This window comes from Physella acuta, unplaced genomic scaffold, assembly GCF_028476545.2.
Source record: "Physella acuta isolate Inbredline_101_S28 unplaced genomic scaffold, ASM2847654v3 ptg000055l, whole genome shotgun sequence".
NCBI classification, from domain to species: domain Eukaryota; kingdom Metazoa; phylum Mollusca; class Gastropoda; family Physidae; genus Physella; species Physella acuta.
Window position 1 is genome coordinate 70,195 of NW_026731575.1, and position 13,021 is coordinate 83,215.

General features: G+C 38.8%; 1 protein-coding gene across 11 annotated transcripts in view; it reads right to left on the reverse strand.

The window, feature by feature from the left end:
• LOC131947115 (protein kinase C iota type) overlaps positions 1-11,488 on the reverse strand; it is a 33,442-nt gene extending 21,954 nt beyond the window's left edge. For 3 of the 11 annotated variants that reach the window (XM_059308273.1, XM_059308266.1, XM_059308250.1), the window contains exons 1-2: positions 11,429-11,485; positions 499-567 (exon numbers count right to left, since the gene is read on the reverse strand). In XM_059308273.1, coding sequence (XP_059164256.1) covers positions 499-567; positions 11,429-11,442 — 83 coding nt within the window. In that variant the 5' untranslated portion in view covers positions 11,443-11,485. Of the gene's footprint in view, positions 1-498; positions 568-1,295; positions 1,366-7,066; positions 7,240-11,428 lie in introns of those variants that run through there. The other 8 variants (XM_059308300.1, XM_059308291.1, XM_059308244.1 and 5 more) reach the window with 7 other exon arrangements.
• Positions 11,489-13,021: the final 1,533 nt, after the last annotated feature.

Genomic DNA, 13,021 nt, shown 5'->3' on the forward strand with positions numbered 1-13,021 from the left:
ATATATATATATATGTATAGAAAATGAATCCTGTTTACTTAAAAACTATAAATTCTATTAAGAAAAAAATACTATCAAAACATTCCCGCTAACATAAATATTATCAAATTAAAATATCATACTGGATGTACAAAGAAAAAGTATCAATTAACAGATTATTTTATTTACCAGAACTGGATAAACAAGGCTTTAGAAAAATTAATTTATTTAAAGTAGCTACTTTTATTATATATACAGTACTAATTGACATCAGAGAATCACAATCAATTTTACTTATACTGCCAGTGCCTTAAATTCAAGTGTGGCATAATGCAGTTTCAAAGAGCTTTTCTAAAAAAAATATTACATTTCAGCATCTCATTCAAATGTTTATTTCTTATCAATTGGTTTCAGTTTAAAGATTATGTTTTCACAATGTTACAAACAATGGAAAAACAGGTAGGAAATTTTTGACGAAGATTTGTTGTCACAGCGTGAAGGTTAAAAAAAAATACATGCCCATCGTAGCCAACTCGGATTCGAACTGAGTTCTCCAACTCTTCTGGATCAAGGGTGGGCATCCTAAATCTGTCGAGTAACATACGTGCATGAGATAAAATTAAGAACCAAGGTAATTGTTACATAGTCTTGCCAGCACTGCCACTAAACTCTTGGTAGTGTGATGCTATAAACAAAAATAATTTTATGTATATATATATATATATATATATATATATATATATATATATATATATATATATATATATATATATATATATATATATATATATATATATTATTATATATATAAAAGTTTTATATATATATTTATAAAAGTTTTAAAAGTTTAGGCTAAAAAAAACTAAACTTTAAACAAATATAACAGGTTAGTCTTATGGACCTAATTTTACTTGCTGAATCATTGGTGATAAAATAAAAACAGGCACAACTGATAGGCCTGCAAAATAACAATAATAATAATTAGCAGTAAGCTATGTTTGAATCTAGGGGCTGGCTACCCCCCACCCCAAGTTTTGGTAATTATTTACATTTTTCCGAAATATATGCCATTCAAACAAAAGTAGACAAATTCTTTTCACATTTGCAATTTTATGATATTTTTTTTCAAATGTTTTTCATATTTCTTGATGTATATTTGTATAGCTATGGGCAGATTTTGGGAAGCTTCCTACCCCCCCCCCCCCCCCCCCCCCCAAATATACTTATATATATCCAGACCCACCAAAAAATAAATAAATAAAAAACTGAAAGGCTCGAGCCACTTATGAATAGGCATAGTAGTATACTTGACATACTGATTCATTGTACCATGCTTTACTTCAAATTTCCAGACACTGGGCTGTGTGCTTATGACAAGGTGTAACTCTACAGTGAAGACAAAACAATACTTATTTAGACAGATAAGTTACTTTAAATGTAACTATTATACAGTAAACTGGATCCAAAATCTTTAGTGAGGACAAAAGATAACATGTTTAATTTAAATCATATACATTAGAAGAGCAGTAGAAATTTTAGTTATCACTAATTATCGGTGTCTCTAGGCCAAGATGAGATCTTATAGGCCGAACCAAGAATTAAACACCTTTGATTATTTTTCAAATGTTCTTGATTCACAACTATGCCCATTCATTACTTGAATTGAGCCTAATTTCTGAACTTCTCATGATAAGAAATGTATAGCTTACATTAGATTAGTAAAGTTTTGATTTCCAAGTGCCTCTCACCCTGGCGGAGAAAAAAATCTGAAAGAAACACTATCCTAGTGATTGATGTTAAGCGGCCAAACGTAGAAAATTGGTAAATGGGTCTAGATTATAGAAGTAGGGTCTACCCCTTTAGTCTGTATGATTTACAAATGCATGCGACCAGTGTTTCTTTCAGACTTTTTATTACCCCAGGGGGGGGGGTATGGATTACTTGAAATTTTTGAGAAAGGGGGGGGGGGGGGGTATTTGGACTAAACTTTCCCGAGATGGGTGCGGACACTGGTAAAAATATATTTTGTAAATAAAATTTCATTATAGAATGTGGTAGAAGTAGCCTGAAAGAAACTCGAATGCAACTTTTGTCTACGTGTAGATCAAGGTTAAATCCGGTTAATTGCTGATTCTGGATAAAAATAAGTTTTCAATGATATTTTTCATTTCTGGTTAACTTTGAAGTTGAGGTAGTGATTTTGGTTTAGAGAAAAAGACTACACTATCAACCTAGCACCTGTTGTATTTCTCCCTCAATGGGCCATTTATCTAGTAGGGCCTAATAATAATAATATCTAGATTCTATCTGATATCTGGAATTCTAGATTCTAATCTTAAAATTTATAGAAAAGACCTAGATGGTGTTGGGAAATTGCGAGACGTGAAACAAGAAATAGCAAGGCGGTAAACTGAGAGAAGAAAATGTGAGACATACCTGCAGAATCACTGGTAACTAAATAGCGAGACACAATTTGCGAAAACAAAATTTGTTTCATGTTTTTTGGATATTTTTTTTATAGTTATAAACTAAAGAAGCTGATATAAGATATCTGGGTAAAATCTTAGTTTAGCGTAGTAAATTCCAACGTAGCTAGTAATGTGCGATGAAGGTAACTAATGAATATTTCTTTCATTTGGCCTTATTTATGTCATATTTTACATAATATAACACATAATTGAATAACAAATCACAATCCAAGACCAAACCAGTTATAAATATCCTGGAATAAACTTTAAACTATTCCGTTCGAGACAACAGTGAGTAAATACAAGCAGCGGCCATGTTTCAAAAACAATAAATTGTCTATTCGCATGTCTTTTGTGTTGATTTTGTGGTTTAATATGATTGTTTTGTATTGTTTTAATATATGCCTGGGGGTCGTCCATAAATGACGTCACACTCGTAGGGGGGAGGGGGGGGGTCCGTAATTTTATGATGTTGTGTGATGAGGGGAGGGGGGGGGTCAGATGGTGCGACGTCACACTTTTGCATTTTAAAAAAGCAATGTTAGAAACCGAATTTTAGACGTTATTTTGCTTTTTAGAAAACTGTTTTAATACATTGTAATAACAATTGATTAAAATACTCGATTTTGACAGAGTTCAGACAAGATTTTGGAAAAATATAGCTGTTTAAAAACAATTCAACTGCAATTTTGAGGGGGGGGGGTGGTTGTAGGCTGAGGTGTGACGTCATTTTAGGGGGGGGGTCTGGCTTTTTGTGACGACGTGTGATGGAGGGGAGGGAGAGGTAAAAATCGTCAAAAAAGCGTGACGTCACTTATGGGTGACCCCCTGTATAGTAATTTTTCTTTTTTTAAAATATAGTTGACATGAATGACTAATAGACCTTTTAAGACTTAATAGTGTGCATCCAAGACCACAACAATTGTTGGGAGGTCGAACTTTTGAACACTTTATTTGCAGTAAGCAAATCAATATTAGATCGCTCATAAGTGACGTCGCTCTTAAGATAGTAATGACAGTGTGCATTATTACAGAGCAAACATATGAACATATTGTTTCAGATAGAAATTGTGATTTGTGGTGGGGAGAGGTTGAGTAGAACTCAGCGATGTAATTTTGGAGATGGGTCAGGTTTTTTTTTTTCGTGAAAACAGGGGATGGTTGTGGGAGAAAGACCAGCTGTAGAAGTATTACGCGTCATTCATTGGTGATCCATTTTCTCAGTGGGGACGATAGAACTATCAAGAAGGGTCAAAAAATGTAAAAAGCATGCCGAGTCGCATTTCTTGAACCCCACCTTTTTCATTCCCCCACTTAGCACATCGTCACCGAGTTAACGCTCGCACGTGACGTCATGTACCGGTACCCGCCGACCGTTAGGCTAATTTTATATATAAAAAAAAAAACAAGTACTGCCTTTTTGACGCTTTTGCGACGTTTAATTTGATTACATAAGTTGGTGTTCATTAAACAGCCCCTAACACATCTATCACTCGTCCATTTAAACGTACGTAATTATTTCTGCAAGCTTGCTGTCTTGAGACTTTCGGCCCTTGAAAAATGTATTAAGCTCTCACCGTATAGAACTAGACTACCCATATTAAGCTCCAATAGAAGCTTGGTGAAAACAGGATGGCCGTCCGATTTTGAAGCTGCTCTAAGCTTTATAAAAAGCACAATAAACGATAAGATGACACTTATATTACAGTAAATTATAGTTCTGAATCTTGATACATTAAAAGTGATATTCGGAAATTAAGAGCCAGACAGTCAACATGATATTTCAATTTAACTTTTAAGTCCAAGAAAATAAATTTCCTCAAACGATGGAACATTACTAAATTTTCGCGCAGTTTAGCGAAATTGAATTTAAGTATTTACGTCATCTTACAAAGCGCGATAGCCTACTGGTGCTCTAACGCGGCCCATGCTAATGGCCGTATTCCTAAAGCCCCGCATTAGACGCGGCTTATTCGTCGGCAGGCATTTGGTGGCAAGCCTTTTTGACGGGGATAATGTGTTGCGGTCGTTTTGCCAAATGCCTTAAACTAGCAGGCATGCAACATTTGTGATGATTCGATTTTAGCAAGGTATACGTATACTAATGCTTTTTTATTGTTATTTTGATTGAACAAAGCATTATAGAGGTTCTCCAACAATCCCCTAGGTATTTTTCCCCGTTCACATTCCTTTCATGAGACCGACACGTCACAAATCTTCACTCACTCCCGTAGCAAATCATATGTGACATCATTTATGGACAACCCCATATCACTCACTTGGGTACTTGATATTGACAATTTGACAACAAAGGATAATAATTGACAACACGCACTTAAGGGTTGGACTGGCTCATAGTTTTAGATGATGTTTTACGAGGGATGCTGGTGGATAATACATTTTGTCTCTCTGTATATGTAAATGATGACAAACATTTAATGTTGTCAAAATTATGGTTAGAGATCTTAGATAAGGCAGAGTGAAGCGTAATTTTTTACATTATGACTTGTTGTGACATTGATGACAAAAATATGACGGAGGTCGGGGTTTAATTAAGGTTAAGAGAAGTAAAAAAAAATGTCATAAATTACGATAGAATTACTAATTGATGAAAAGAAAAACCTGAAATGAAAATAGTGAACATTCAAACAATAAGGAAAAACTCAAACTATATAGTAATAGTAAGATCAAATAAACATTAGTAAAAAAAAACGTGATTTAATACATGGATACAAGTTGCATCTCACGATGCTTCTAGAATTAATAAAGTTGTTTGTTAGGAAATTCACATTTTAAAAAAAATGCTTTGTAATACGGACTTTACAACAAGACTTCATATTTAAATACATTTTCATACGAATAGAAATGAAAGGGAAGCTACTCTCAATAACATTTTCTTAAGATGGCTGCTGTTTTTAATAGCAAATTTACTATCTCGAACAGGGTTGATAAAAATTAATTTCAGGATATTTAAATTGATTTAACCATAAAAGGTGATCTATTATTCAATTATCTATAATACTTGATCAAAATATACGAAAATATACTCATATTTAATGACATATTCATTAATTCACTCTCTCCCACATTACTAGTTTTGGTCGAATTTACGACGCTAAACTAAGATTTTACCGATATCTGATATAATCTATCTGATCATCATGAATGTTGTCTTATTCCTTTTTAAAATCTGCGTAAGTATCTAGTATCTACTATCAGGTGGTGGTAAAATGTGAGGCAAAATGTCACATTACCGACGGTTTTCGCACCCTTCTCGCAGTTTACCCCCTCGCCATTTCGCAATTCGCCAACACCCAGTTCTAAATCTAGTCTAGATTCTAGTAAAAATATAGTGAATTATAGTGGCCTAAAAAATAAAAATACTAGATCTAATTTTTACTAAAGTAAAGTATTAGTATGTAAAAAATGAACAAGTCAAACTGAGTTTACTGAGGAGTGAGTCAAAAGGTAGGCCGTTCGAATTCACAGCTTCCGGGTTTGTTGTTTTGAAGCCATCTCACGGCTCATGCGCTTACCAAAAATGGCGACCAGTTTCGCTTTCACTAATGGGTAGAGGGATAAAACTAATGATTACGAAGCCATCGTTAATTTTAGACATCGGAACTATCCGTTTCTATTTAAGTCTGTTGTTTAAGAATTGTCGGATCTACTTTTGGCCTAATTTCTTTGTTTGTATTTAACGAGGCCGTCGAGAGAAAGTCACGCTTATTTAGCTTGCGTTTCAAGTCGAATTAACTAAAGCAGGTGCGCTCGACAATAACTTTTTTATTTTTTACAATTTTTATAACATCTTTACTATCAAATAAAAATTGAATTGTTTAATGAAATTAGGGTGAAAACAATACATTTGAGGGTGTAAGTGATCACCCCTCAATAATGCCATTTTATTATATTCTTGTTTGGTGAAAACGAGGCGCGGGAAAATGTGTGCCGCGCAAGAATCCAATCATTTGGCTAGATTTATGACTGTTTTTTATGTCATACCTAAAAATAGAATGTTTACGCTTTCTTCGTTGATGATCGTTTTTATTATTTTTTAAATTGAAAGTATGAATTATTAGTTACATTGCGGATTTTGTAACTTGGTATACTTACCTTTTATCAATTTAAAAAACATAGCATGCTAATTGTGAACAAATATAGTCATAAAACACAGAAATATAAAGTTATAATTGCGATGTGCCACACCCGGGCCACACCCCCTCAAGAAAGCATGTGTTTATTAAGCTGTTTATCTCACTTTACAACAGTAATTAAAATTAATTTTCAAATTTTTATCACTTATTGGGTAAGATTAAGCACATGTTTACCAAAAATAAAAATAAAACAAAAGCAAATTCTGTTTTAATGAAGGTCACGGGTGAAGTTTTTTTTTCCTTCTGTCACGTTCAGTGGAGGGTGCCACAGGCTGACCTGACTTTGGAATTTTTTTCAGTAATAATGACTTTGCACAGAAAGTTAAAATATGCTAAATTAGCTTAGTTTACTAGTGTTCTAGCTATTATTGATACATTTTTAATAAAAAAATCATTCTGTAATTCTCATCAAACAGCCTAGTCAAAAGGAAAGGGGCTAATCCTTTTCAAGGGGATACTAACCTATATTTTGATCAGACGCCTATAATTTCGTCCTTTAATCACAGGGAAATAACGTAATTGCAATAAATCTAAACAGGCTTAATTTAAAGCTAGAATATCTAGATCTAGAGTTTCTAGACACTTAGACAATCACAATAGAAATAGAAGACATAAATAAACAGTGGATGCGGAAACGTTTCTATTACAGGAAATAAAGATTTGGGGAGAAAAATTCGCTTTTTTAATCCACATTATAATAATTCATTAAAGTTGTTCTTGTCAAGATGGGACGTGAAACGATTTGATTGAAGAGTTATGTAGGGCCTTTAATTATTATAAAAATAAACATAAAATTAGTTAAATGACGCTTTTACTGGAAAAAAGGATGTAACAATGAAGAAAAAGGTTCTAAATGACGCCTAGAATCAAGCTGGGTGGAAGAATGAAGAGGTGGGGAAAGACAAAGAAGTGCAGAGGTGTTTGAATACACTGCTAATTCCAGGAACAGATCCCCTCTCACCAGAGGCGTAGCGAGGGGGGGGGGGGTGGGGTGGGGCGGGGCGGGGGGGGGGGGGGGTACATATGTCCCCGGGCGCCGACCTTAGGGGGGGGTGCAAATGAAAAGTTCGAGGGGGGGGTGCAAATCGAAAGTTTTTCCCCGGGCGCCGGGAAGGGTCGCTACGCCTCTGCCTCTCACAACGTTTATGTATGTGTATTATGTAACCAGGTTAGTGGTCCATTGACGTCTTTAAAAAAATGAAATTTAGACTCCCCCCCCCCCCCGTCCATACGTGTCCACAGACAACAAACTCTCCCTACTGATGTGAACGTTCACAAACAATAGAAGTTTCAAAACTCACTAGATCTAGACATATGTGGGCCTACTCATCCAAAAACATGTAGGCTTATTCCTGATGCAGTTGTGGTCAAAGCGATGCAAATAATTTTGTCCTATTGTAGACCTATGGGCCTATATTGATGTATTCACATTTGAAATATGTTTTTTTGTCTTGTAACATTGGAGGGGATTTCCTTCAACAAAATTAAGTAATAGCATACGTGTCGACATCTATCGCGGCATACAGCCCGTTGACACCAACTTCAGCCTATAATTCTTTCTATATTTGCTTCCATAATCTTTGTTCACCAGAGTTTCTTCCAGGCATCTCTTCGGAGAAGTCTACCGCCCCCCCCCCCCCCACACACCCGAACGAAATGGAATTTAAATAGAAAATATATACTTTTAACACTGTCCGCCCCCCGGATATTTTAGCACCCCCCCCCCCCCCCGAAAATTTCAAATACCCCCCCCCCCTTCCCACACCGGAGAAAAACACTGGAAGAAACACTGTTGATCACCTAAGAACAAACTACACAGCAGCAGCTGTTTTATAGATTTCCTCTCCTAGATGGCTGCTGTCCCCAGCTAACGGATCTTATCTGCAACATTCCCTCTAAACTCTAAGGGGAAAAGGCTTGTGTGCCACTTGTATTTTGTGTGCGAGGTGTTCTAAAAGTTTTATACAAGGATCTATGTATTTTACAAAAGGACTGCGCGGCAGGTTCAAAACTGCTGCGCGGCCGCGCAACCGCACAGCTTAGAGGGAACAGTTATCTGCCCGGGGATCCGAACTCCAGGTTTTGGAGTTACCAATCATGCTTTCTCTCGCCTGACCACGCCGCTCCACTTCTCCTGTTAAAATACCGACAGTGCTTCTTCCAGACTTTTTCTCCGGTGGGGGGGGGATGAACCTTGTTAAAAGTAGGCTATATATTTTCTATATAAATTCCATTAAGTTCGGGGGAAGGGGGGGGGGGGGGGAAGAGAAAGGGGCGGTAGACTTTCATGGTGGGGGGGGGGGGGCGGAGTCGTCGTCTCTGAATACCGGGATTTTATTTTAATTGTTTTTCCAAGTATAAATAAAAAAAAACAACATGAACCAAGAAAATGACCAGAGAACGACACAAGTGGAAAAAGCTTTCTGTAGCGGCCCCATGTGACTTGGTCATTAAAGGGAATAGATGATGAAAAACCAAAAAGAGATTGCGGGTTACTGTTTTTTATACATGGAACAAAGACATTTTATGTGGTCATGTTCATCATTCTAAATTACTAATATAAGCAGTGGCGTAGCGAGGTCGGATGTCACCCGGTGCGGCACTTAATGGTGTCACCCCCCCCCCCCCCAGAGGCGTAGCGACCCTTCCCGGCGCCCGGGGACAAACTTTCAATTTTCGATTTGCACCCCCCCCCTCAAACTTTCGATTTGCACCCCACCCCCCTCCACCCTTGTCCGGATTTGTCAAATTTGCTCTTAAAAGAATATTTAACACTCGAATTAATCACTTAATTTAATTAAGTGGAATTATATTTTTCTCTATATATTTTGCTATTTTTTGCCTTGGTGTCAACCCCCTAAATTGTGCCACCCGGTGCGGTCCGCCACCCCGCCCCCCCCCTCGCTACGCCATTGCTTATAAGCGTGAAACTAATTAAAGACCACGTCTAGTTTTTAAGACCTTCTATCCTTTTCACCGCTCTCTTAGTACCGAGGTTCGACTTCATCTTGATAACATTATTTCATCAAGCTCAGCCGTTAAATTTAGCATGTTAGTCTTGTATTTGTTGTGGTGTTTTGATGTTAATTTTAATAGGCGGACGTCGACATGGATCAGACCCCTCCATCGGTCCACAGAAGTCGATTTTTCCTAAACCCACTTCCCCTCTTCGTTTGGTCATAAATAGATGACCCTTTATGTAGACGTAGTCAATAGGTCATAATTTATCTACCAGACCTAATCCGTATTAACCAACCGTTAATGCGTTATTGTCTAATGTCAAACTAGACGTTTTTCAATCACTTTAAGTTGTGTTTATGGCAAAGAACGTCGAGAAAATAGTTCTATATGGTTATGTTTTAAACTTTTGTGATTTAAATATGCTGCAAAAATGTCCAGACAAAATAGGTTGCTAATGTCCAGAAAAAGATGCTGCATATGCCTTCCTACAGCGTAGTAAACCCTAAACCATAAACCCTGTGGCAGTGAGCTAAACTCTAAAAACTGTAGCAGTGAGGTGAACCAAAAACCTGTGTCAGAGAGGTAAACCCTAAATCTGTGGCAGTGGGGTACCCTAAACCATGTGGCAGTGAGGTGAACCCTAATCCATGTTGCAGTGAGGTGAACCCTGAACCTGTGGCAGTGAGGTGAACCCTAAACCCTGTGTCAGTGAGGTGAACCCTAAACCCTGTGGCAGTGAGGTGAACCCTAAACCCTGTGGCAGTGAGGTGAACCCTAAACCTGTGTCAGTGAGGTAAACCCTAAACCTGTGGCAGTGAGGTACCCTGAACCATGTGGCAGTGAGGTGAACCCTAAACCTGTGGCAGTGAGGTGAACCCTAAACCCTGTGGCAGTGAGGTGAACCCTAAACCCTGTGGCAGTGAGGTGAACCCTAAACCTGTGGCAGTGAGGTGAACCCTAAACCCTGTGTCAGTGAGGTGAACCCTAAACCCTGTGGCAGTGAGGTGAACCCTAAACCTGTGTCAGTGAGGTAAACCCTAAACCTGTGGCAGTGAGGTACCCTGAACCATGTGGCAGTGAGGTGAACCCTAAACCTGTGGCAGTGAGGTGAACCCTAAACCCTGTGGCAGTGAGGTGAACCCTAAACCCTGTGGCAGTGAGGTGAACCCTAAACCTGTGGCAGTGAGGTGAACCCTAAACCTGTGGCAGTGAGGTGAACCCTAAACCCTGTGGCAGTGAGGTGAACCCTAAACCTGTGGCAGTGAGGTGAACCCTAAACCTGTGGCAGTGAGGTGAACCCTAAACCCTGTGGCAGTGAGGTACCCTGAACCATGTGGCAGTGAGGTGAACCCTAAACCTGTGGCAGTGAGGTGAACCCTAAACCTGTGGCAGTGAGGTGAACCCTAAACCTGTGGCAGTGAGGTGAACCCTAAACCCTGTGGCAGTGAGGTACCCTGAACCATGTGGCAGTGAGGTGAACCCTAAACCTGTGGCAGTGAGGTGAACCCTAAACCTGTGGCAGTGAGGTGAACCCTAAACCTGTGGCAGTGAGGTGAACCCTAAACCCTGTGACAGTCGGGCTCACCTGTCACCATATACCCCAAGGCAGTGAGGTAATCCACTTTGACTATGGTAGTGAGGTAAACCATAGTACCTCACCTCTGTGTTCTCCAATAGCTATCCCAAGGATTCGCCTGCTGTAATATTGAATTTTATTCTGGTATTTCTTTTAAAATTGACCTCTATAACTCAGTCATTCGGAGGTTCGTTGATTGTCAGGAGAGTTAGACGCAACAGCAGTAAAAAAAAAATCTACTAAACAAAAACCGACGCTTGAAACCAGATATTCTATCCACAACTCACCTGCAAAGCATCATGCTTCGACTGTCTTCTAGAATCTACGTACTGTAGTATTTTTTTTTGCCAGAAAAAGAGCATGTCTGTCATAGCAGTAATCATATATTTTAAATCAAGAAACTAATCCTCTCCTTTACGTGCAATTACTAAGTAACTCGAAAAATCCATTTTAACTTTGTTAAGATTGTGTGTCTTTTGTTCATTTGGTAATTTGTTTTAGGTATGATTAAGCCATCAAGATGAAGCAGTTAGTGGTAGTTTTTTTTTCTAGTTAGGATATGTCACGCGTTAAATGTAACCCCCGCCCCCCCCCCCCTCCCCCGAGAACGTGATCCAAACGAATTATCGATCTGAAGAGGTCAACTCGACCCTTTAGGTCAATTTGACCTATTAAATTTGATATCGAAATCGATCACGTATACTAATGTAATAGTTTGGTGGTGGAGGTGATTGTGGAGGTATGGTGGTGGAGTTGGTGGGAGGGGATAGAGGTGGGAGGGCTGGCGGTAGTGGTGGTGGTGGTGGTGAGATGGGGTGGAGGTGTTAGTGGAGGTGGAGTGGTGATAGTGGTGGTGGTAGTGGAGGTATGGTAGGGAAAGAAGTAGGGGTAGAGGAAGGGTGGGCTAGTGATAGGGGTGGTGTTGGAGGTGTTAGTGGATGTGGGGGCAATGGTGGTGGAGATGAGATGGTGGCGTCATTGGAGGTGGGGTGGTGATGGTGGTAGTTGTGGTGGTGGTGTTAGTGGAGATAAGGTTATGATGGTGGTGGTGTTGGAGGCGGTAGTATAGGTGGTGTGGTGGTGCCAGGGTGGAGGTGTTAGTGAAGGTGGAATGGTGGCAGAAATCACATACATAAACTTGGCAATATCAACGTTAAACGCAATAAAAACAGGTAGGTGCTAGAGTTTCTGTAAGAGACGGTTACCAGAGTTGGGTAAATGAGGAGGGTCACACTCTCTACTGCTGTCCTAAGGTAGCTGAAGCCATATTTCCCTCTCCCGTCTGTTGCCGCTCCAGTTAATGGTCCACCCGCTCTTTTGTAATGAATTCTTCAACTGTTCTACTATCTCATTAATCACGCGAGGAAGCCGCGAACATTGTCAACGACTGACCTGGGCCTAGAATGTTTTTTTTTTGTGTGTGCCTAAAATGTATGTAGGTCTCTAGTGAAATGTTTGTCAATAATGTTATTTTTTAATTCAAATTTTGTTATGTTCCTAAAATTTGGGCTAAGCCTAAAATGTTTGTCTCTGTCTAAAATGTTTGTCTTTGCCTAAAATGTTGGACTGTGCCTAAAATGTTTGTCTCTGCCTAAAATGTTGGACTGTGCCTAAAATGTTTGTCTCTGCCTAAAATGTTGGACTGTGTCTAAAATGTTTGTCTCTGCCTAAAATGTTGGACTGTGCCTAAAATGTAGGCCTCTAAAATGTAGTCCGCCCCAAAAGTTTCAAGTGGATCCCGAGAGAAAAAAAAAAACCCCTGAAATAAGCACCGTCCCCACGGTTCGCCCAAGCTGACCAGCGAACACCTGATTTACTCATAGTGTCGACGTGCATCAGCGAGCTACCCAGTTTAATCTAACCATCCCATTGAATCTTCA